The 26802-nt window shown below is 35.0% G+C and overlaps 2 protein-coding genes across 2 annotated transcripts in view; both read right to left on the bottom strand.

Annotated features, from left to right (window-relative positions):
* Positions 1-438: 438 nt before the first annotated feature.
* LOC109599306 (uncharacterized) lies at positions 439-11751 on the bottom strand. Its single transcript, XM_049968019.1, has 13 exons — positions 10596-11751; positions 10040-10257; positions 9780-9983; positions 3288-9723; positions 2991-3232; positions 2540-2939; positions 2244-2479; positions 1912-2190; positions 1564-1853; positions 1458-1511; positions 1302-1407; positions 1166-1243; positions 439-1052 (listed from the first exon to the last, which is right to left on the bottom strand). Exons 1-13 carry the CDS (start codon positions 11749-11751, stop codon positions 1020-1022), a joined length of 9732 nt encoding a protein of 3243 aa, XP_049823976.1. The 3' UTR covers positions 439-1019.
* Positions 11752-11777: 26 nt separating this feature from the next.
* The window catches only part of LOC126266566 (mucin-17-like), a 46905-nt gene continuing 31880 nt past the window's right edge, over positions 11778-26802 (bottom strand). Inside the window, exons 2-3 of the mRNA XM_049970810.1 lie at positions 20420-20470; positions 11778-19228 (exon numbers count right to left, since the gene is read on the bottom strand). Of these exons, the coding sequence (XP_049826767.1) occupies positions 11778-19228; positions 20420-20470 (7502 nt within the window). The remainder of the gene's footprint in view (positions 19229-20419; positions 20471-26802) is intronic.

Here is a 26802-nt window from a genome sequence, read left to right as displayed (position 1 = left end):
TGAATTTACTGACTTGGTCACCCAGATCTTCAGACCCTTTCCTAATCGAAAATGTGTGAGATGTGATGGGGTGACGCTTAAATAATTTACAGCGCACTCCACCGACTTTTAATGAACCAAGATGTCTGATTAAAATACTATTTTCAAAGAAAGGAAGAGAATATTGATTCTTTTAAATTATTATGTAATAAAAAATTCTAAAAATAAAGATTTTTCGCCTTTATTTTACCTTTTTTGTAGTATTAATCTCTTATGAAAATAAGGTAATATATATTTGTTTTAGTAGTAACGAGTATGATGAAATGACGGTTCACTTAGAATGAATAAATAATTTTACGTGGTCTCCTGGATCCTTCATATTCCATTGTATTATTACCACAATTTGATGTATATTGGGTAGGCAACCCATATTGCACTATATTGAGAATTTAAACCATCTACAGTGTATATAATTTATTTATTTAATAAAATATACAATAAAAATATCTATTAGTATAACAAAAATTAGAATCATACCTCAATATTACAAGTCGAAGTAATAGCCATATAAAAATATAAATTTACAAAAAACATTGTAGTCTTTTTGGCACTTTGCATATTTGCCCCATACATAAATATAATACATTAATTAAAAACAATATCAATATAAAAGACCAGAATACAATATTAATATAAATATTATCGACGCATTCATTCAATATGTACAACATTCATACATTGAATTCAAAAATTCTAAAAAATCCAAAATGGGACTATTTACAGTAAAAACTATTTACTTTTAAAATCTTATGGCCAATTCACTAGTTGTTTCTCACAAAATTTCAAACTAACTTTAGATTTAACGATAGATAATTTAAATAAGGTTAATCCACTTTTATAAATAGGTTTTATACAATTAGAATGATAAAGTCACTGTTTCACAACCACACAAAAACACACACGTATCGTAAGGCACATATTCCGTGAATGGGCTTCACGTTGAGCTAGATTATTCCACTGGACAGCACTATAAACCTGGACTAGAGGGACTCGAACCCAGAAATGTCGCTTCCCTGAAAGAATGCCAAAATAATATTTTAAATAACAGAATATAAATTGTATTAATTTTCATCTTCATTAAAAATTTAGTATAATATTTTTATTTAATAATGTTGCTGTTGCTTACTCTATCAGGTTTATATAAGTGTGTGTGAGGTAACAAAAACGTTGATCCCAAGTCACGTTCAGCCATTGTGTGTGCCTCCTGCAACAAATGAATACATATCAACGGTAACAAACTAACTATATAATATATTATTTACATCGTTTTGATGTTGTGAAGAAGGCTTTGAGTCGTAATTCGTTCCAAAGGATTTCATAGGTGGTGGTATTGTCGTTTCATCGAAGGATCTCGATTCGGATACAGTTCTGTAAAAAAAAAATTAGTATTCTTCTTTTTTAAGACGGTAAAAGCTTACGTCTTCCTTGCACCAATTTCCAACCAATTGCACATAGGTTCTATGTCTTCCTCCCTGAAATAACATGTGTCAACTACAAATAAACACTAATAACCAATACACTTACACTAAAGATTTCCTGAAAGTGTTAAACTGCGATCTGGTACCAGTGCTAGACAACAAATCTGCACTAATTTTTTGTATTAATGTCGCGTTTTCACTTCTGTCGGCCTCGGTACCACATGTCGTACCCAATGTACCCATGTGGTTCTCTCTTAAAGCGCCCAGATTGTTGACCACAGTAGCTGACACTTCAAATCCTGCAGAAATCAAAGCTCCGGACGTTTTTCTGGAATTTGGTTTTTCGTCCAAATATATATCACTCGGCGGGTTACTGTATTTTCTCTTTGGTTCACTCTAAAATGTTTAAAACAATTTATATATAAATGTGATGTGATTTTTGATTTTAAAATACCTTGTTTGGTGAGGGTCCAGCATCCAAATAACTCAACAATTTAGCTTCGTTGTTGTTTATAACGGGCACTGAAGGTTTTCTCGCATCAAATGTTGTATAGTTCATCAAATTATTCGAAGGGGCTGGATGATACTTTGCCCTGGGAATCATTACAGTTAATGATCGGTCTTTTTGATCCGAATATGTCAAAGTATTCTCTCCATTTCCATGTTCTATGTCTCCGTTCACTTGCGGAGGTCTTGGCGTTTTCTTTAAAGCTCCTTTCGGTTTCTTTTGCTTCTAAAATATTAATTATACATAAAAATATGAAAACATGTATTCACTGTACTCACCTTAGCTACGTATGGAAGAGTATTAGTTTCAGATCTGCTATCCTCTGAACTGGTATCCTGAATCATTGCCCTTCTGTCAATTGTACTCCTGTTTCCAGTGTTAACTCTTTGTGGCAAGAATGTTATGCCTGTTGCAACACCTTTGGTTGGCCTTCTTCTGACACAAGTCAAAATGCAGCAGACCAGAAGCAAAATGAACAAAATGGTACCAAGGGTCACCAAAGCAATAAGCAAAACTGTTGCAAAACACAAAAATATGTCAAACATTTTATTTTATAACAATCACTAAAGTTTACCTTTCAAATTTATGTGACAGCTTTCTCCAGAATACCACTGGAAGCATTCACACAGCACTTGTTCATCTCCACGAGAATAACAAGTGCCATGATAGTTACATTTCTCGCATCCAATCTGTTCAGCGGAGCATACCCTGCCAGGATATAGGCGGTTCTCCGACATGTCAGTGAAGCCTTCCTTGCAGCTGCACGTGTAGGTACCCTTCAGGTTGAAGCATTGCGCGTTTTCTGAACAATCGTGGAACTTGGCATTGTTGCATTCGTCAAAGTCCAGAGCCTTTAGTTCATCAAGGGTTTGGCGCGAGGAAAACACCTCAGTGCCACCCAAGCTGAAATTGTTGTTGCGAAGATACTTTTTGAACACATCCTCCAATCGTGTTTCGTCGATATTATCGGAGAGCTATAAACAATTTTATTAATATCTTTTGTCTAATTCAATTTAATAACGTACTTGTAAATAGAAACTGCTAATGATTCCACTGCCTTCCTGCGATGGTTCAAAGGAGTTAATGTGAACTCCATGATAAATGTCTCGTAAATCTGACTGCATTACCATTCGATGAATGGCTTCATGAGCAATTGGTGCCAATTTCATAAACTGTGATGAATTCTGATTTTCCAATTCATCCTCGAACTGAAGGTCGTTCCTGCCTAATCTCGCCAAATTTACTTTAAGACTGTAAGTATACGTTGCTGCAAAAATACAATAAATAATTTACTCATATAAGACAAAAGTTGTTCCACTTACGGTTACATGGTCTGTCAGGGAACATTCTGGCAAAACCTGGTCGGCAAATGCATCTCATGACACCCTCAACTTTCTGGCAGAGTTCATTTCTAGAAGCCTTGCATTCCGGTTCGCATTTTTCGTTATGGATTGCAGATGGAATGCGCGGTCCCTCAGGTGTAGGATGATTGGCTGTTAGTATTCCTGCTAGAAGAACGTTGTTAACTTCGTTGTTGGAAATCATTTCATCACGTTCTTGGGTTTCGTAGCTGCCATTCGGTACTTTGATGACACTTCCTTTGTTTTTGTCAGTCATTACTACGAAAATAGATTCATTATCTTGCTGTGGAGGTTCATCTATTTCTTCAACAATAGGGGAGTCTGTTTCGCTTATTATAAAATCTTCTAAGTCATCATCTGACAAATCTTCAAATAATGTTGTAGGTATGACAGCTTCTGGATTGACTGTAGTAGGTTTTACTTGAATAGATGGGTACTGACTTCCATAAACTTCTGGTGGATATAACGAACTAACATGATTTTGGATTGTTGTAGTGATAGTTTCTACAATGCTGGTAGGTTTCACTAAAGTGTGGAACTCAGTTACAGTATCTACAATCGTAGACTTTTCCGTCTTGGTAACCAAAATCGTTAGCGTGGAAGGGGGCCCACCCAAAGTCTTCACTACTGTTGTTTTAGTAATCGTAACAGTAGAAGTTTTGGTGTGCGTGATATATCTAGTTGGTAAGACCACCTTTGTATCCTTTATCGTAGGCAAAATTTTCTTTGTGGTTGTTGGGTCATCAACAATCTTAATTTCATTTCCTGCATGATGTACAGCAGTCGAAAACTCACTGCCAAAATTGCTGTAGTGTGTCTTTGTTTTGGTACCGTCGATGAAAATCATTGTGGGCTTATCAGGTAACACAGAAGTAGATTCAATGGCCGAATCCAGTATAGCTTCTTCAGAACCAGAAAGTTCTACAGGTTTGTTGGATGTGACATCGATTTTTGTAGCAATTGAAGATGTCTCGGAATCATCTATATCCAAATCAGGATTTCCTATTATTACCTCTAACGATGGTTTAGTCTGAATCGTTGGAGAAGGTAAAATGTTAATACTCGTCGTGGTTTCATTTACCTTCAATAAAGAAGTCCTGTTTCTTCCAGTAAAGTTAAACGAAGGATAACTCGGTCTTTTCCGCTGAGTAGTAAATTCAGTCGGTGGAGTAGTAGTTTTCCTAAACGGTGGCCGTTTATAAGGTCTTCTTGTTTTTATACTAGTATAATGTTCAGTGCTGGTACTCTGGTAAACTATTGGTACATTAGACAAGTCAAGATCTATGGGGAATATTGTATTTTCCGTCGTTATTACTGGTTTCAGATTGATTCTTGGTTTATGAGTTGAAACCAGTGGAGGAGGTGACATACCAACTACCTCTTCATCAGATACAATTTTGGGTGGTGGTACCATTTCTTCAGAAGGTTCAGGCACGTAAGGTTGTGGACTTGATGTGGACTGACTTTCTAAATCATACGTATGTTCTGTATTTAAACTTGGAACTCTGTTAATTCCTCCAGAAGTATTGATTTCGATCTTCGGAGGATGCAATTTAGTATCAGGAGGATTGACAGTAATTTCAGGTCTTAACGGAGGTGGTTTAAGAATTTCCATGTCTGACATTTCTGTGGTGATGTTTGAATAAGGAATTGTTACTTCTCCAGTGTTTAAATCGTGCGAAACAGGTAATTCTATGTCGAGAGAAGAATTTTCTTTCGTAACCGTCGGTATTGTTGGTACATCGAGCTTTATGTTGATCTCATTCGTCGGTCTAGAAGGTTTAGGTTGGGCTGCAAATGGTTTTTCAGTCTGCGAATGAGTGTTATGAGGAATATTCCACACATTATGAAGTGTAGTCTTAGTATCGATAGGCAAAGATGTAATTTTCGGCCTACTGTTTCTAGTAGGTAGCCTATATATTTGTGGCTTATTCGTGGTGGACTTATTTTCTTCAGTGACGGGCCTGGTAAGTGGTTTAGGTGTTCTAGTGGTCAATATTTTCATAGTTGTTTTCTCTGTGTATGTTTCATAGCTATGAGTTACAGCTTCAGTGATAACAGGAACACGTTCCTTACTCAAGACACTCATTAAATCATTTTTATTACTACCCCCGTTTTGATGAATATGAGGCACTACCACAATATTTAGATCTTTGTGATCCTTAAAAGTACTGTGATGTTTAGTTTCGTGTGTTGCAGTCAAATTATCAAAACTTACGGTGCTGACATCCAGTACTTCTCTATTAAATACTGGTCTAGCTGTAACATCCTTTGTGAAATCAATATTGCTGATCTGATTGGTTTGTTGATTCTCCGGTCTCACAATGAGATTGTGTGACGTTGTGGTAGAAACTACCATGTGATCAGTCAGAAATTTAACGTCCTGGTTGTGATTTTCTTTGTTAAAGGGTCTTGGAATCGACACGGTAGATTTGTAATTATCGACTTCATTTTCATGATTAGGGAATCTAATTTCGGGGAATCTTATATTAACTTTAGGCGTTGTTGTCGTTTTAATCTGAGTTTTAAGAATTTCATCTGGTACCTGTCCAGGTCTCAAAGGTTTGCTGTTAGATTCCTGAATAACTTCGCCATCCTCATTAACTAAATCACTGTCGTCATCTTCGTCTTCTTCTACATCGTCTTCCATGTGACTAAACACAGGTATGTTCTGATTAACAGTCATTGGTATATTGTAGTATTGATTCACGTTAGTTTGGCCATTTTGAGGTTGGGGTTGTTTATCATGTATCAACGGAATAAGCTGAGGAGTTGGACGCGTGTTAGGTCTTCCAAATTGAGGACGTTTAGTTATTCCAGTGTTTGGAGCAGGAGATGGTGGTGTCATGAATTCAGATAATTCCACGTTGGGGTTAACATTTGGTCTAGGTCGTGGCCTGTTGTAGTTTCTCTTTGGTGGATAAGGATACTTTGGTTTATTTTTATTTGGGATTGGATTGTTGGGTGGTCTGAGATTTGTAATTTCTTCATTAGGTGGTCTAAGGTCAGCAATTTCTTCTGTAGGTCTTGGAGGTGGTCGTTTTTGCTGAACAATGTTGTTTTGAATGTTGTATAGACTTACATCTTGCTGAACATTGGGAAACTTCGGTCTTATAATATTGTTTTGTTGTATATGAGAATTGGAGGGAGTCTGTACATTTTGTTCGTTATGCAATAATAAATGTAAATTGTGGTCTTGTGTAGATGGAAATTTCGGTCTTACATTTTGTTCATTTGTTAAAGTTTCTGACTGTCCCTGGTGTTGATTGTTTACATTTTGAATATTGGGTCTGGCAATTTCATACTGCACTGGATTGTTTCCTGTACCGTGATTATTATTCGTTACCTCATATTGGACCGCAGGAATCTGGAATTTCATATCACCATGATTAATAACATGTGCATTAAAATCATTGCCTTGCTTCATCATTCCAAAAGAAATTGGTGGAACATTTACACTAATTTCATGATTGTTGGCGAAAACTTCATTTGGTAACAATGTTTTAGATGGATTTATACTTTGGATAACTTTCTGATTTTCACTTGTGGTTGGATCGACCGTAATTATTTGGTTACCCACTTTAATAACGCCATTAACTTGTTTTTGTGTAGGATTTGGAGTATCGTGGTAAGCTGAAGCAAACTGTGGTAATCCTTGATTAAAACTTTCTACGCCTTGAAATTCTGGTTCAGGATAAGGAGAAGGATCATCAAAATACTCTCCATTTTTATGAGGTTCACTAGATCCTCCATAGATCAACGCCGTTGTTCTGTTATAAGGAATATTAACAAAAGCCACTTGACTTGGTTGCAGGTTTACTAGTAGAGGTTGACCCGTTGATCTTTCAATAACTTCAGGAAGTACCAAAGGATTATTCAATATTGAAGGAGCTATATTAAAGTCATTGCCAATTGGAATAGAAGGTAAAATCATGGATGCTTGTCCCTTTGCATAAACTGGATATGATTCTTTAGCGGCTGTATCATAGTTTTTCTGTATGGTCTCTTTCAAATTGGCAATGTGTATTTCATGATTTACTTCATTGACTCCAAAGTCAGTACCGTAATTATTCTGACCCTGGGCATATACTAATTCGGTACCTTTAATTTCGTCAGCGTCACCAGTGTATATGAGGTTATTAACACCATGATTGTAATGTTCACCAATATTAGATGGAGCGTTGACAAATTGATTTTGAGCATATACTTGATCACTCTGTGGTCTGGGAGGATTTAAGGGAATATGTTTGTATTTATTGTCCCTATGATTTTCTTTAAGTGGTGGTGGAGGTCCTACGTAATCATCCACATTTGGTGCGTGTATTACAGGTTTTTCTTGAATTTGCTGAACGTTCCCAAAATCTGGATTTGGTGGTGGTCCAATGTAATCATCTTTATTACCTTGAACTTTAAAATAATCGTTTTGATTAATATTGACAAAACCTTGACCTTCATCTTTATTCGCTTGGTCGGTAATGTATTCATTTTGGTTAATGTTGATAAATCCTTGTCCGTTCTGTTTTTCATGATGTACGTTGTTGACAGGGATGTGTTTGTACTCATGATTTCTCTTGGGCCATGGTTTTCCTGGTACTGGAGGAGGTTTCATACCTATAGGTACTTCAACCCCCTCATGAACTTGGTTTAATGGAATCGCAGGAACTCTGGGTAGAATTCTACCCGGTTTACCTACAATCACATCAGAATTTGCAGTTATTACTTCACCAGGTGAGATGGGTATGCCACCATTGATCAGAGCAGTTTCGTGTGTTAATTTACCATGGATAACGTCTTTTGGTGTATCTGGAATTGTTTCCTGTAAGTGAAAGGTTGCTATGTTTTGACTTTCAGCAATTTCAAAATCATCAGCGAGACCTCCGACGGGAATATAAATTGGAGAGCGATTCTGCACGTCAATTGCTGGTGGAGGTGCTACTACAGTTTCTTCTTTTAACGATGGCTTGGCAACTGAATCAGTAGTTGTTTGATTGGCATCATTTCTTCTGTTTGATTTTAAATTTGTTTGAATTAATCCTGCCATGGCATTTAACACTGGTGTCAATGCCTGAAGGTGATTCATGTTGATGGATCCCAATCCAAGTAAATCAGAGACTTGGTTTTGTGGCTTGGTAATTTTTGTATTGGTAGTCGGTTGTTTTTTATTGTTATTTTCTTTGATTTTAGTAGATCCACTTTTTATTTTAGAGCTTACACTCTTGGTGGGAGAAATAGTATTGGTTACATTTTTAACTTTACTTTTAGTAGCTCGTTTAGTTTTACTAGTTGCTGTAGCGATTTTTGTTTTTTTGACAACCTCTGAACTAACAACAACTGATGTGACACTGTTTACGACACTCTCCAACACAGGGGTTGATTTTGGTGCGAATGGATCATCATCAAAAAAGACAATTGTCGAACCTTTGATGACATTAAGTGTAGATGCCTCCAATTCGATATTTGAATCTTTGTTTGCTAATTCCGGTAACTTTGTTTTTTCAATTGGCAAAACTTTGGTGGGTTTGATTTTCTCCTTTTGTTCGTTCGCAATCGCAGTTATTTCCACCTTCTGTCCATCGTGTAATGTGACTATTCTTATAATACTGCTGGCTCCTTTAGATATTTCATTGTTGATTTGAGATATATATTTTTTGTCTAATTGATTTGAATCTATCGATTCTGTGACTATATTCTCCACAACTTTAGTTCTGGAACTAATTATAGTAGGACTTACAGTATTTTCTTCTTGCAGTAATGTAGTAAAGTAAGTAAATGTTGTTTGGTATGATTTAGTAGCTAGAATATGGAAGTTTTCACCAGACAAATCAATCTTGTGCTTCTTTTTATCATCCTTAACTAATGCAGTCTGTTTAACACTACCGGTTTTTTTTGGTTGCAGGAACAACTTTTCAGTGACAACATCACTGGAAGTAGAAACGTTTGTATGTATTATAGTGTTGCCATTCTCCATCATGGTATTATAATACGTGTATGTCACAAAGTAAGTCTTTACTACATCTGTGGTTGTTAAATCTGATGGAGCTATCGATTCTGGATCTTCTACATCAAGAGCAATATAAGACGTCATTACATGTGTTGCTTTTGGAGGAACACTCTCTGTTATTACAACTTGTGTAACAACTTCATTGGTACTAATGACTGAGGATTTTTTGCCTTCGTATAGAGTTTTTTCCAGAGCGATTGTACTATAATAAGTGTTAGTGTCTTTAAGAACACTGCTAGTTTCTGATGGATGTAACAGTAACAGATAATCATCGGGGGCCGTTACAGTATTGGTGACGGTATGTTTAGAAGAAACTACTAAAGGTTGTTCCCCATCCAAAATTGTGTTCAAATAAGTGTAGGTTGTGTGGAAAACTCCAACAGACAAAGTAGGGTACTGAAAAGCAATATTATTAATTCAATGTTTATATATTATATTAAGGTTTGATTTACCTGTGTTAAAGTAATTCCCATGGCTGGCGTTGGTAAGATTTTCCCAATGTTCCTTTCTTCTGTTGCGATATTTGAGACGACTTGTTCGTGACTTGAGACTGTTGTCAGTCCATCTTCCAAGTATGTAGTCAAATATGTGAAAGTTGTAAGACACGTCTTTGTCACAAATTGATTGGGATACAAAGAAGAAGACAAACTTTCGATCTAGAACAATAAATCATTTAATGCTGTTAAATGTTGAAATGAAATCATTATCTTACATTTGATGCATCTTGAGGAAGCATCATCATCATGTGGTCGCTGAGAGTACTAGGCTTTAAAGTGACTGGTTTATAGATAGTACTTGGAAGTATTCTTTTTACGTCTGGATCACCTGGCAAAGTACTTTTGTCACCTGCTACGATGACTTCAACTCCATTGGACATAATTCTCGTTGCCAAGTTGAATCTTGCTTCGTCAAAAGCCCTACCCTGAGGCTCTAAACACAAATTTGATTTTACTTAATGTTTAAATTGAAAGTTATTACAAGATTTATACAATTTTGTTATATACAGATTATTTCGTTTATTTTCATAATACCGACAGAAAGGACAGAATCTTAATAGAAAAGTACTTTTATTTTGTAAATAGAGGGAACTGGGGATATTTTATACAATACATACCTTAGCTAAGGTGTATATACAACCACAAATAATGTACAGGGCTATATTTTAATTTTATTCTTGATTTAAAAAAACTATTCCAAGAGTTAACTTGATAAGGGGAGATAAAATAACGCTAAGGTACTTAAGAAGTAATATAATACAAAAGACTCACCTTCATCGCTAAGTTGGGGATTATCCAGGGTAGGAATGAGAGTATTTGGTATAGTCGTCAATGTCGAACTAGCATCGAAGTCCAATAGAGTCAATGTTGTGTACTTGGTCAGGGATTCTGTCAAAGTGGTCGTCTTAATTTGTGGTTTAACTTCAGTCGTGGATGTCACAATTTGTTCTGTACCATGAACTCTTGTTACTACATAAGTATAAGTTCTAAGTCTACTTTGAACTATAGTCTTTATGATTTGCTCAACGGACGAAAGAACTGTCGTTTTTAGAAGCAGAACAGGGACGTCAAGAGATTCAGACAATTCTGGGAAAAAGGGTTCGTAATCGGGAAGTTTATTGTTAGGATTTTCAGTTGTAACCTCAGAACTATCGTCCGGGATTGAGTTTTCTTTTTCATCTTCTGTTGAAGTCTCAATCGAGTCTTCTTCATCATCTTCATTATCATCATCTAGTTCTCCTGAATCGTCTTCTTCATCAAAATCTTCCTCGTCATCGTTATAATCATCATCATCTTCTTCATGTTCATCATCTTCAATTTGCTCATCTAATTCTTCGGTTGTAGTGCCAACGTTTTGATTGAATGTTGTTTCAGTTGTAGTTATAACTTCTTCTTCATCGTTATCTTCTGCGAATACGTGAAGTCGCTTAGACTGTCTCCCTTCTTGTTTAAATGTCTCAGACGGTTCATGAATAGTTATGGTTTTATTAGGATTAGGCAACAATCTCTTCCTGGTGATGATTACTTTTCTTCTAGGTTTGGTAGCTTGTTGAAGATGTTCGTCTATGTTTAAGTTAATTGCATTAAGCTTGCGCTTCTTTTTTTTAATAATAAGTTTCCTTCTGTACTTCCTCCTTTTAGTTGTGATTTCAACTTGTGATTCGGTACTTGTATCTACATGGTTATCGTTAATAGATTTTGAATTGTAAATTGGTTGCACCCTAATAAGTTTTTTTACTATTCTACGTTTAGGTGCGGATTTTTTTTCTTTATTAAAACTAATCAAGTCTCTTTTAATTCTAAAATGAATTTTATTATAATTTCCTATGCTAGTATCATTATCGCCAATAATATTCGAAACGTTATTTGCTCCAGTTCTTAATGTATATAGGCCCCTTGTATTAAGTGACGTTTCGACCTTTGGCATGAGTGGGGCTTTCTCATTAAGGTCACTTATGCTAAAAAATTACCGGATAACTTACTAGAAGTATCCGATGCCTTAACGTACTTCAGTTTATATTTCTTTGATGCACGACTATTAACCTTAGTAGGTTTACTGTTGAACAAGTCTGGAGTGCTAGATGTCACATGTTTTGAAACATCACCAATGATACTCTCCAGACTCTGGGTCTCCGTTGTAGTGTCAAGGAATTCTTGTGTAATGCCTTTGGTGGCCGGCATTATATATGTGTCATAATAATCAGCTGTACTAATAGCTAAATCATCGTAAGATTTGGATGGTTTAACAGGAACATATGGCGCCTCCCTTCTGCGTCTGCTATTTTCATCCACAATAACTGTAGATAAGACAGTGCTAAATTCTCCAGGAGTTCTTCCAGATACGTACAAAGTAATGACACTAGTTTGCTTTGGAGGTTCGGTTGGAGCTGGTGTAGGTTTTTTGTTTGACTTGTTCTTGTTTTTTCTATGTTTTCTTCTTGGTGAATGTGTCACTTCTTGAGCAATATCTTGATTATCATCTTCGGCAAGATTCAAATTATCTGGTTCCTGCAATAAAGCTTCTGCTCTGGGCTCGTTTAGACTTAACACCCCAGCTGGTTGTTGCAAAAACTGATTAGGTTGGTTTAAAAGACCTTGAGGCTGGCTCAGTTGTTGCTGCAGAAGAGGCAACAAAAGTGTGTTGAGTTGTGGTCCAGCCCCAAATCCTGCCAAAGGATTTAATGTAGGTGTTACTATAACTGTTTCAGTAAGGAACTCAGTTGCTGTAACTACGGTAACACTGCTATCGATGATTGTTGTTAATATTTCTTTACCTCTAAACGTTAAAGGAATAACAGTTGACATTTGACTAGTAACTGTTGTCACATAAGTTGTAGCTCTAGTCTTGAGTTCAGTAGAAGGTGTAGGTTGTACAACCCCAGCTGGATTTTGCAGAGCTAATAAAGGATTTTGGGGCTGGAGACCTCCTAACAATAACTGAGACAATAAAATATTTGCTAAAGGAGCTTGAGCAGCTAAAGCGGGTTGAATGGTGTTGATTACTTGTTCTACTCCGTAAACTGTGCTAGGTATTACATGTGAGAAGGATGTTTTCCTGCCCCCAATAATCTTTGGAGTAAAAATAACGCTGGTTGTTGGAGATTCGTTTAATACAAATTGTGTTACAAGGGTTGCTCCATTTGCACCAATATCTGTGTTTTCACTTACCAGTACTTTAACTTCTTTTCCAAACGGATTAATACTGGTAGAATATTGTGATGGTTCAAGTACTTCAGTGCTATATTTTGCAGTTACTACATTCTTATATTCGGTTATTTTACCATTAATAACAGGAATTGTAACTTCAGTTGGTATAGAATGAGTTATAGTAATAGTTCCATCAAATTCAGGTACAACGAAGTTGTCGTCAACAGTCTCTTGTTGCCTAACTCTTTGGTAGTTATTAGATCCTCTGCCGCGAGTAGTAGTTTGCCTGGTGCTTCCTCTGTTGGTAGATCTTGTTGGTTGACTTTCAGTTCTATAGTTTTGCTTCCTGTTAGAAGTGGAAGTTCTTCTACTTGGAGAAGATGTAGTACGGGGTCTGGAAGGTCGCTTAACAGTCGTTCTACTGGGAGATGAATCTTTACCCCTAATTGTGAACTGATCCCTGGAAGAAGATGGTTTGCTTGGAGAAATTCGTTTTCTAGAACTAGTCTGAGGAGCTGCTGTAGTTCCAGTAGTGGTTTTTGCTCTGAATTTTGGAGAATATCTATTTCTGGTAGCTGGTTTTGATGCTTCTGTTGGTTCTTCAACTGATGCAGGGGTAGTTCTAGCCGTCGGTCTTCTAAATCTCGAATAAGTTGTTTCTCTCTTAGATCTTCTTTGGAATCCAACAATTGGCCTGATTAAACTGGATCGTCCACGTCTTGTGGTACTTGTAGGAGGAGTTGCTGTTTGGGTATTAATATTTGAGTTGTCATAATCAGTGTCATCTTCATTTTCACCATCATAACCTTCTTCTTCTAAATCTTCTTCGTCCTCTTCGTCTTCGGGAGCAGCCGTAGTTGTAGTAGTGAACAGATTTCTTCTAGGGAATAAAGCATTTGGTCTTGGTCTATTTAACAAGCTGTTACCTCTGTTGGGTGTAGTTTTAGGTTTAGCAGTTGTTGTAGACAGTTTTCCATTTTTGTTATTATTAAGATTTCCACTTCTAGCTTTGGTGCTGGTTGCTCTCGGAGCGGAAGTTGGTCTAGCAAGAGGTGGTCTCCTAAAGCGCAATAAAGGATTTTGACTTCTTCTAGAACTACCTTCTGTGGTTGTGGAAATTGGTAAAGTAGTATCTTGATCGGCATCAGTCACATCAGTAGAATCAGTTACTGAAGTAGTTAACTCATTTTCGTCGTTATCTACTGATGGTGATGTAACTACCTTAGAACTTGGAGATCTATTCAAACCAGCAACTGCAGTGGGTCTAATTCTGTTCCTATTATTACCCGGGAACAAAGAACTAGCTCTTCCTGGCCCTCCACTGGAAGATCTAAGTCCACCTCGTCTTGAGGAACCAAATCCAGTGGCTGTTGGTTGAATTCTAGAAGAAGATCTTCTAGCGCCTCCAAATGAAGAGGAATTAAGACCAACAGAAGTTGAAGTTGATTTACGAGCAGCAAATCTTCTAGTACCGGAAGCAGTTGGTACAATTAATACATTATTGACATTTGATGATGATCTTCTTCCTTGACCGAAACGTCTGGTGGAAGCTGGCACAGCCGTGACAGTTGGAGTAAAGTCGCTTCTAGTGACTGTTGTCGCAGTGCTAATGGAACCTTTACGTTTCGGTGCGAATGTAGGTCGTTGACGAGAGGCAAATGGTCTGATGGGAAGAGTAAAGGTTCTCTTCTTGGACTGGTATGTTAAGCGAGATTTAACTCTACCGCCATCCTTATCGTCTTCATCTTCTTCACTTTCCTCTGTTGTATTTTCTTCATCGGTTTTGACAGTATCGCTAATAGAACCTTCGATAACAACTGGGGAAGGTGCGATGGTATTTTTAACAGCGATTGAGTCTTCAGGGGCCTTAGTTGGGCTGGGTTTAATGTCACTGGAGAGAGTTGGTGCAATTGAAGATTGCTTGCCGACAAGGAAACTTGAGGTACTTTCTATAATCTGGGCATATCTGCCATCGATTATGGTACCTAGAACTTTTGATTCATACAACGTAGTGGTTTCGTTCTGTACAATTGACCCTTCAATAAGTCTTACAAGACCAGTTTTATGGGCAACAGGAATATCAGTACCAAGGGCAGATTTCTTTTCTTGATCTACAGTCAAGGAGCTCGTACTTTCGATGACTTGAGCATAAAGGTTGTCAATATAAGTACCTACAGCTTGAGTTGTGTAGAATAAAGTACTGACTCCTTCTGCATCTACAATTTTGCCCTTATTTATGCTTACTACTCCAGTTGGTTTCAGATTTTCAGTAGTAGTAGAAGTGGAAGAAATAGATGAGAGTGGTTCAGTTACGATGCTTGAAGTACTTTCGAGAACTTTGGCGTATAATCCATCAATATACGTGCCAAATACATCAGTTGACATTATTGTGGTTGTACCATCTTTTTCTACTGTGTTAACAATTGTTGACAAAAGGCCAGTAGGCTTGATAGTGCTAGATGGTTCAATTTTGGACTTGTCATCATCTTCTACTTTGTTTTGGACACCAGCTCCTATAGCTCTACCGATTTGGTTCGATTCAACATCATCTGTTTTGTTTAGGACGTTTGTAACTGTTTCTAATCTGCTGTTTAGCACGGTGCTATCTCCTATGTAAGAAGTGGTGTAATAGGTGTAAGTCGTATAAAAAGTGGTTAAATCATCATCTCCAACTACCGAAGGAGCAATATCGATTGCCTTAGTAGAATGTATGGGTTCTATAGTGCTAGTCGGAGCCAAACCTTCAACGGTGTTAGTTACTTCATCAGGGTTAACTGAAGTTATACTGATAGTTGGAACATCATTTGTAGTATCAATGCTTGGTGTTACAATATTGGAAACAGTTTCTTCCCGGCTTGTCGTTCTGGTAGTGCCATCTTTGTACAAGGTGGTCCAATAAGTAAAGGTTGTAAAATAAGTAACTGGCAAACTCAAATCTTCAATGCTTAGGGTATGAGTTGGGGTAAGAGTTTGAGTTACTACATTTGTTACTGTTTCGAGTCTGCTCACTACATTGCTTGAAGTGGTGCCTTGGTACATTGTGGTGAAGTAAGTAAACGTAGTATAGCTGGTTTGCAATAAAAGAGTTGGTGATGGAATAATCTCTGAATCATTGTTAGATTCTGAAACAATTTGATCATCTAAAAGAACGTTTCTTTTATCAACATTGTCAATAATCCTTCTATCGCCTTCTGAAGTACTGCTCCTAACATCAGTTACCATGGTGGAAATCGTTTCATAGTCACTGAGATTTAAAATATTATTTTCAATTGGATTTTCTTCTGTGGTCGTCCCTCTTTGCAATGTAACGTAGAGATCCTTTTTAGTATTGGTGGCCAAAATGTTATTGTCAAGTTTATCAGTTACTCCAGAATAAATATCTCTGGTGGATTCTTCTTCCGTAGAAGCAGTCTTTTGTCTGCTAATAGTACTGTTATATTTGTTGGAAGGTTCGATATTTAAGTTAAATCTGTTTCTAATAACTACATTGTCATCATCTGATACTTCATCCTCTTGTTCTTCTTGATCATTATTAGAAACTATTTTTGTGGCCAAAATTTCTGATTTAACACCAGTTGCAGATACACTGGGAGTAACATAGTTGGTGTATACTTCAGTTCTACTAGAAATTTCAGTTTCTCCATCAACAAATATGGTTGTAAAGTATGTATAAGTAGTATAATAGGTCTTAACACCATTTGCAGTCGCCAATACTTTTTCGTCGTTCAAAATTGGGGTAGGTCTTGGAATGTTGCTTTCCAAATCCGAATCATCTTCATTGTCACCAGTCTCTACAGTTACTGTAGGTTTAACATCAGCAACTTTCGAAGGAGCAATGTCGGCGAAATCTTCGAATGAAACGGATTTAGATTTATAGACAGACGTCTCTTCATTGTCAAATAATCCTGCAACCGCTGGATCTGAAGCCATATTATTGGGATCTAAGGTAGAAGTGATAACATTTGTTGTGACTACAATTCTGCTAGCAACTGAAGAAGTAGAATCTTGGAAGTAGGTAGTCAAATATGTATAAGTCGTGTACAAAGTCTTGAAGAGCAGTTCAAGTTCTTCACCTTCTTCCGTTGTCATTTCTGTGGTTTCAGGTTCAGATTCGGTCACGTGTCTACGCTCGGTTGTAATTTCTTGTGGCGTTGTTTCTGGCACTCTGTTAGTTGTTGTCAAAGGTTCCGTTGCAATTTCTACAGTTTCTGTTGTTGTTGTTTTTTGTGATTCTGTAGTTGTTGTAGCTTGTTGTGTAGTAATTCTTATTTCCTCTTTTTCTTGTTCAGTTGTGGTGACTATTTCTTCAGTTGTTGTAATAGGTTCTGTAGTAATTAAAAGAGAAGTTGCTTCGGTAGTTTCTACAACTGACGGGGAAATATCCCCACAAGAAACGGTTTGGAGGCCAATTTCTGTGGAAATAACTTCATTAGATTTGATTGAAGTTGTTGTTTCATCATTATCTTGAGGTATGAAGAAAGTAGTAAGATATGTGAGAGTTTTGAAAGCGGTTGTTGGCAAAATTTTAGTGCCTTCAGTACAAGCAACGTCTACCTCTTTAACACCTCCAACTTCATTAGAATTATCTTCTGGAGTTGTGGTTGGAATTTCGTTGGTGGTTGGAATCTCATTAGTTGTTGTTTCTTGCTTTAGTGTGGTTTCCAATTCCTTCTCAGTTGTAATAGGTATGGTAGCAACTTCACCTTTTTCTGTTGTTGTGACTTCTGTGGATTTAGCAATTTCTGTAGTCGTATCAGTGGTCGTTGCCTGAATTTGGGTATCATCTTCAAAAAAGATTGTAGTTGCACCGGTATCAGTTTTTTTGGTTTCTGTAACGTCATCGAAGAAAATAGTTGACGGCTTATTCAAGGGCTCTGTGGAACTTTTAGATTGTTGTGCTTGAAGGGAAGCAAAAATCTTAGCAATATCTTCATCGGAAGGAGTAGAAAGCATAGAAATTTGTGTCTCTGAAGGTTGAATTACATCTTCTGTGAATATTATGGTGGATTTACCTTCACTTTTACTGATAATTTCATGATGGTATTGTTCCCTAGCCAAAACTTTCGATTTAGCTTCCATATCCTCCTCCTGCTCATCATCATCATCACTATCATCATCATCATCTTCAACTTCTTTACTTTTACCTTCTCTAGTACGATCGGTTTTGTCGATAACCATTGTAGGAATGGATGTTTTCATTTCTAATTTGTGACCTTCTACTGTTTGTGTTTCCATTCCAGGTTCATGAGACAGGAAAGTTTTAATTGTCGATTTGACAACAGGGTCTTTAATAGAAGCAGTTGGTTCAATAGTTGGTTCCACTGAAATTTTGGTTACTTTGCCAGCATTGGTTGTGGCTTCTGTTGAATGTGGGGTAAAGATGATTACAGTATCGCCAACTGTCGTGGTAAAGTCCGCAAAACCGGAGTACGTGATTGATTTCAAGTCTTTGGGATTGGGTTTAGCGAGACCTGCTCTGAATAAAAGTTTCGCTTTGCGTTCTGAGACAGTTGTGGGTTTACTGCTCTCGGTGTTAACATCGAATTCAGGAAAATCTCCAAGGAAGGAATACCCGCTTGGTGAGAATTCATTACGAACTGTAAAAGTAGGAAGATTATCCCAGCCTTTAACTTTTGATGGTGAAAGTTTTTCTGTTACTGGTCTTTCGATTTCCTTGTGATTGATGACGTTTTGATATGAGAGATCCTTCATTTGAGGGTTAATTTTGAAGACTTTAATGTTTTGATTTAACGGAAGTACGATGTGCTTATTTAGATTGTCTTCGTATGACACTCGGAGATTATTTGAAGGAGATTCTTTCAGGAGTTCCTCCTCGATTATTTCTTTGGGATTTCTCGTTGAGTCTTCATTCTGATTTGATTCAATAAAAGTGGCAAGGTTGGCTGTGGGAAAAACGATAAGGGGATCAGAGGGATTGGGTTGGATGAAGTCAGTATTCCTGACGAAGTTCTGTCCTTGTACGACAGAACTCTCGAAATTCCACTTTTTGCTTGTTTCAAAAGACTTGGATGGATCTCCATCATAAAGAACTCTGGAGCTTTTGCTGAGCAAATGCGCATAAAGTCGTCCATTGTCTAATGTCGTCCCTAGAACCTGAGTAGCGTACTCGGTGGTCACGCCCTCTTGTATGAAGGTACGGGCTGTTGATGTAATCAGACCCAGATCTGGTTTTACACTGTGAAATCTGCCGAATGTTGATCTTCCATGGTTATCAACCAGCAAGACTGTGGTCACATCTATAGTACGAGAGAGGAAGAGACAGTCAGTTTTAAATTACAGAAAGTTTAGAATGGAGTTACTACAAAGGAGGATTGTTTTTTGGCTTTATATACAACGGCTAATTAGTAATAAAGAATTCTAGAGTCGCAGACGAAATCTGCGGGTCTCTAATCATCGTTCAGTGCTTCGTATAATTTATTTTTTTTTTTTTAGAAAATTGATTCTTATTGAATAATGGTCTGAAAATTATAGGAAGCATTGCAGAAAAATAACTGTTAGGACTGTTATGTAGTTAATGATGTTTTACGGATAATTACATTACTTTTTAATATTTTACCTTTATCGAAAGACAGTCAGTGACTGGAATGATGGAGAAGTAATTACAGATCTAATTGAACTTCAATGTATCTTATGACTTTATTTTTATCCTCTTGGTTAAATTTATATATGGAATGTGCAGTTTTAAGATTTTTGCGTTTACAAGTGTGATAATTACACTTCGCATTGTTTGACGAAGACCAAAGAGCGAGTCATTGAGAATTTGTATGATTAGTGGGCAAGGAAATAACAAGTACCATCCTTGACATTTCCCAGTAAATTGCCGACTTAATGATTGCAGGTACATGCACCTCAACACACCAGAGAAAGTATTATTACATTGAAAACATCAATTTGAATTCCGATTGATAGCAATCATCACGTCGAGTCCAGGACTCTGGGCGTGCAAAGGAAAAAAATTAGTCAAGTTTATTATTACGACGATGTTAAATTATTTTTGAGGTGAAAAATTATGTGTAATCAATACATGTGAATTAATTGAAATTGAAATGTAAAAAACTTCGATCTTTTGACTACTTATGTAATTCACCTTTGGTATTTGCAGTCATTTATGTAATGTGTATTGAATATTCTCCAGATTCGTATAATTATAGTTATGTAAGGTTTTCTATTGTTTATTCTTTTCAACTGCGTATTTACAATATTTAAAGAGTAATAAATATAATATAATGTCTTGAATTTACATTAAAAAATAGTAAAGGTGTAACAGTTATTTTCCAGTTTGTACATGCAAAAATTTCTACATTTTTACAGACTAAATTTTACAAAAAAAAAAAAGAAACAAAGACTTCGATACTTCTCAGATCAAAACGATTAGTTTCCACAATTTGTTAACAATCCTTTGCTACCAACGTATGAGAAGATCTCACCTTTGGCATTTTGTCTTCGTATTCTTGGTGACGAGTCTATTGCCTCCGATCCTGAAACAATAAAATAAATCACAATAGCCGCAGATAAAACAGCAATCCAATGTTAGGTGCAATTTCAATGGGACAGCTAACGTCTTTATATAAATAAAATTGGAGCGAAAAAATCTGACATCTGGTAACGTAGGTGTGTTCAAGAATCTATCGGGTTTTATTCATTTTTTCGAACCATTTGAAGGTATGCTACGATACGGTGAATTTAAAGTGTGTCAACTTGATACCATTGAAATGATACACGTACAACTGTAGAACTCAATTGACGCGAAACAATAGATTTCTTTCATTTTTTTAATGTCTCAAACCTTGAAATTTCACGTGGTCAACGTCCCCAAATTTACCTGAGAATGCCGCACATGTTTTATAAATATTTAAATTTCGCATCCTCCTATAAATACCAGCCATTAATATTATCGTCATAAAACCAGTTTTTTGTGCGCGAGGCGAAAAGTGTGTGTGGTATGTGTGTCGACGCATTTTTTTGATGACAAAATTTTGGAATCGGTGTCTCAGGAAGTCGATTTAATTCACTGACCCCAATAATTACTGATTACATCGATCGAACAGAAAGTTGGATTCTTATTTGAAGCATCGTCGATAGTTAGTTCTGAAAACGACGGGATGTTAGAAATTATTTATATCTATTAGTTATCTTTTTAGCAGGTGCTTGATATTTTGACGGCATTGATGAAAAACATTTATAACATTCAAGGGAAAATTTTTAATGATTTTTTATTGTGCAGTTCAAGAAATGTAGAAAATTAACGAATATAAATTATTATTTTTGTAATTTTAGGGCGTGTTTACATGATTACAAGAAAATAATTCATTTCATTTAATTTATTACATATTATTATTTGTATTTTATTTGTTTTAACTTTCTCTATTTTTATGTAAACACACTTACTTTATATTAGCTCTGTGTTTCATTTTATAACCTTTTGTAAATAAATTTCCATAATTTTATTTGTTTTTATGACACTTTCAGTTCAGTCTTCATTTTAAAATGTTCCATTCCCCATATTTTTGTCATCGTTTTACATCGAGTTTCATTGCCTTACTAAAGAGGATTGGACTGGATTGGATTGGATGCTGTGGAGCATAAAATAAGATCGCGTCCACTTTTGCTTCGACCCGATTAAATGTGTCAGACAACCGAAAGGAAGATAATTGCTGGGAAACGCGGCGGTCTCGGAAGAACGGGTCCGCGAACACTGTAGGACCATGCCGGAGGCGAAACGCCGATTATGAAAGTAACAGCGGGCCCAACCCGTCGTGGCTCCCAGTCACTGTGAACTTACACCCAGAAACACACATTCTTCCGTGCACCTCCCACCGCCAAAGAGATCGATTCAAATTTATCCATTAACAATTCGAATTTGGAGGAATGATCAATGTCTTTCAAGAGAACAAAGAACTGGGTCACACAATATATAAATTGAATTTGGAGATTCTTTTCAACTTTTTCTTCAAAAATAGGAAAAAACTGAAATAGATTTGTGGTACCTACCTATTAATGAAATGTTAACTACGTGTGCCGTAAGAAAAATTTAATCATGGGTAACGTGCGTGATTTAATTATAAGAAAATAGTTTACGAACTGGGTGGAATCGTGCGCTCACCTTAAGTCAAGTGGATTCAGGTCGGACGACCTTGGCAGATTAGATTGTTTCCGGTTTCTATACAGATTGGTTTTTAAGATTTTAAGGAAATGATGGAATATTAATATTTATAATAGAATAATAAAGTTTAAAATATGTCAAAGATAAACAGAATATATTAGTTATCATAAATTAATCGAATTATAATTTATGTCACTTGTGAAAGTGCAATAAAATTTAACAAAAAAATGTTTATAATATCTAGTCAAACGTCATCAAATGATTTAAAAACTTTTCAATATTTTAATGTTGTATTTCATTTAATCAAAATACATAAAATAAACTTACAATTATATTAATTGATTAGAAAAATATGAGTGAAATTATTTATGTTTTAAGCTAAAAAATGTAAATTATAATTTAACAAATTCCTGTTAAAAATCATTATCAAAATTAAGATTCGTTAAAAAGTATTTATAAATTACGATACATTGTTAGATCATGAAGGAATTTTTATAATTGGTCTTAATGATGATCACCTTAAAAATTACAGTTTTATTCCTTTTGAATGAAAACGTACTAATATAGACATAAAAGTGAACGTAACAGTAAATATTACTTTCTATATATGGGTAAATTATATGTTGCCATCGAAAACTTTTCACAATTAGAGTAATAAACCAATTCCAGAATTTTTTATGTAACAATTAATAAATACCATTTTAATAATAATTAGAAATTGTAGGTTATCAGACGCCGATATCTTCAAATAATAAAAAAATCTTTATTTGATTGTTATGTTTTGCAGATCGAGTTACTGCAACATTTTAATCATCCTCCTGTTAATAAACGTACTCACTTTCTAAGACATGCAGTGTGTCCAACGAACCGTAGACGTTTGTTCGAGTTATTATTTTAAACTGGTTTAAAAGCCGTTCATAATCGCGTTCGGTATTCTCGGCGGTAACCCGAACTGGCCCATCTTTAAAGTGAAAACCGCAAAATCCGTAAAATGTGTTTCACTTTTTTTTCTCGAATTATGGCCATAATTGTTTTAGTTTTATCGCTATTGCTACCGTATGATTATCGGCAATAAATCTTACTCTTTCACGCTGTGGAACAGTAATTACACACGTGGTCATACGTATGCTTTTTCGGGGTTAATTTCGAATGTGTGTCAACGAAGAAAATACCTGCTTTGTTGACTTGGTCATTGAATAAACATAAAAAACTTTCAAAATACACCTTATAAATGAATAAATAATGAGGACAATTTATGATACTAGGTGTGGCAGCTTAGAGAGCATGCTAAATGACTCAAGTAGCAAAAATGCTGGTACAGAACTGTTCGAATGGATAATCGATCGTAATTCACTGATGAATGTTCACATTGATGATCATCGAAACAAAAAAAATTAAGAACATTGTCTTTAATCTTGTGTTATTTACTGTATATTGTATGAAACTGTTTTAGCAACGTTAGGAAATCGATTAAAGACCACCATTTCAACTGTACACTCGGACTGATCGAGTCAATATTTGATTGAAAGGGGAACAATAACGGTAGACTTGAAACAAAAGCTTCTTGTGTAATCGAGCATTCGAGTCTCCACAAAACTGGATAAATTACAACTGTTACTTTAAACGATCCTTACAACTGCATGCATTATGTTATATTGTGACTTTTAGAAATGAATAAAATAACACGTAACGATATTTATAATTGATACATTAGATAAATGCATCACTGAAAGTTCAACTTACGACATCCTTTCACCAGCTTACCTGAAAAATAAAAAAAGAATGTTATTAGAATAATTAATGGTGATGCTTCTGCAAGAATCGATAATTTAGTAATTATTCCCTTAAGCAATAAATAATATATATATATATATATATATATATATATAAGTTGCTACTAGAAATTTAAAATAAACTATTGTTTATTGATGAAAATCTTGCTTCTTTACATAAATGCAATTCATAATAATTTCTAGGTAATTATATATAAAACATTTTCTTAATTATAACTGATAATAACTTGCTACAATATTAAATAATAATATTTTATATACATTTTAAGTATATAGTGTATATTTTTTAATTTTATTATTTTTAAATTTAAATTAAAAACCTTAATAATACATTTTTTATCTCTATATTATTTTTAGAATAAACATATGTATAATTACATATTAATATAAGCACTTACTCATTTATGACAGAAACCAATTTTTTACATTCAATACATTATCAATGTATTTTTCATTGCTTTTTTATCTTCTAAAATAGACCTTGATTTTTTGGTATCAAATTGTCGAATGATATTGACATTTAACTATATCTAAATCAAGAGTATGGTCCAATTTCGAGTTGTTTTATTATTAATTACCCAACAAGAGAAAACTGGTTTGACACCCGATCGCGGAAATTACACGATTTTAAAATTACTTTTGTACTTCCAGTGGGTTTATGTTAATTATAAAATTTATTTGTGCATTACAAAAGAACCTTGTTTATATAACAAAAAGCTGATTTGATAATTAACATTGCAACCAGTTTGGAAAAGTCTTTTCGCAACGAAAAATAAAAATAACAAAATGAACTACGAAGAAATCTGCATTGTCTAAATGGCTTTTCCCATTGAGCAAACCGATTAATTCTGAGGTAATAATTTAATTAAAACATCCCATAGTTATATTCCATTGACCCGACTAATTAAATTAAAGCGTTACATAACGAGAGACACGCACATACATCTTCTTGCGCATTTTTCTGCAAATATGGCAATAACGGTGCAACAATTACGAAACGACGCGAGACTTTTTTAATAAGACGTTTTGCAATGTGTGAAAAATACTGGTACACGGTGAAAAATCGCCTCGGGAAACAATGGAAATCTCACAATCCGTAATTGTGACAAAAGGACAAGCTGTTATTAATTGTTAATTAGTTGGTTTATTGATTAGTGGTGATTGCGTTTCAGAAGTAGCCGCAATCAAGGTTTTATTATAATAACTTCCTTCATTTTATCACACTAGAAATCTAATAAAAAATTGAACCAAATAAATATTTTATTGTATTTTGCATTTATATTTTTATTAAATTTTTAATATTTAAACTGTTTTGATTTTATTGATTTTCTTAAAATCTTTTTTGCCTGTTATTCATTTCATTAATACACTATTGAAATTATGTGGTATTTGAGGAATATTCATATATCCTTTAGATTTTTAAATAGTAAAATAGAAAAAACAAAACTTTTTTTCATTTTTCTAAAATGATAATTTGTTTAATATTTTGAATTCTAAAAATTATTTTTAAAGATGTTTAATTATGTTTCAGAATGTTCAAATATGTAAATATTATCGAATTTTTTTCTTATCAGCTGTATATCTAATTTAAATTTAATTATTTTTAAACATAAAATTAATGATCAAAAATAACACCAATTAATTAAACAGTTTTGATATAATCACCGTTTTATAACATTTCAATAAAAACAAAACACTTATTATAAATGTGTTTATATATAGTATACACCATCAAATTGAATAAATAATAAAAAATTACACAGAATTATAATTTTCCGCTGTCTGAACACTTGTTAAAGTAACTGTACATTTAGTATTTTAAAAGATATTTTGCGAACCATAACGAATTTTATTTATAAAGATAATATTGTCCGCATTTTTTTTTTTCATTATTGTCCCCATTATAATGAAATTGCCAAAAATATTTCGATAGAAAATAAGAGGTTCAATCAGCCCAAGTAAATAAGTGCAGTAGAACAATGGACTTATTGATTTTCGTATAGAAAAAACACTTTCTCTATATCGGAATAGTAAAAGGGAATTCTCACATATCAAACATGTGCTCCAAATTGTTCATCTGATACAAAACATTACGAGAAAGTCCAAGCTTTCAAATTTCGTCCATCCATCTTCTCAACTCGAAAAATTTCCCTCGCATGCGTTAAAATAAGCGTGGAAGAAAATTAATTAATGAAACCGTGGAAATTCTTATTTTTTACAATTTCTAACCAAACTTCTTAAAAATTGTATATTTTTTCAAGTAAATTAATTAAGTTTACATTTTCTGTTAAATTATATAATTTATTTTGGTTTAAAGACATTTTAATAGAATGCAAATTTAAAGAATCTCGGCCACCCATTTTCCTATTATCCTACAGGAAAATTTCCCTTGGACTCGTAAAAATATCAGGCGAAGAAAATTAATTGCCAGCAGATTATTCAGTCGTAAATTACATACGGCACAAGTGCCCATTGTTTTGACTGCGTCGTATTTTGCCATGGTCGTAAGTAGGTGAATTATTTCATTCGGTTTGCCGACCAACGTTTGCCCTTAGGCAACGCACACTGTTCGAGAACCAGTAATATAAATCTATTTATTTGTGTTTTTCTCTGTATTTCATGCATAGATAATATTTGAATTTTACGGATAAATTAATATACTCTTAAAACGCATAGCCAGTTTTCAAATCTGATATAATAACACGATAGTAATTTTGTAAAATTTGACTGAACAGTGTGCGAGATATTGAAACGGAGCTGTATGTGGCCGGAGGCGTCTCCGATTGACCGAAACAGCATCACTGACCCACATTTTGGAGCGTGGCATCTTACGTTCCGTGCATCCTTCTTCGGCACTTGCCTCATTCACTTGCCACGCTTTATTATCGCCGTCCCAAACCAATATGAATAATTA

Source organism: Aethina tumida, chromosome 1, assembly GCF_024364675.1.
Source record: "Aethina tumida isolate Nest 87 chromosome 1, icAetTumi1.1, whole genome shotgun sequence".
NCBI classification, from domain to species: Eukaryota; Metazoa; Arthropoda; class Insecta; order Coleoptera; family Nitidulidae; genus Aethina; species Aethina tumida.
The sequence above is the reverse complement of the archived record's forward strand: the minus strand, read 5'-3'. Positions and strand labels throughout refer to the sequence as shown.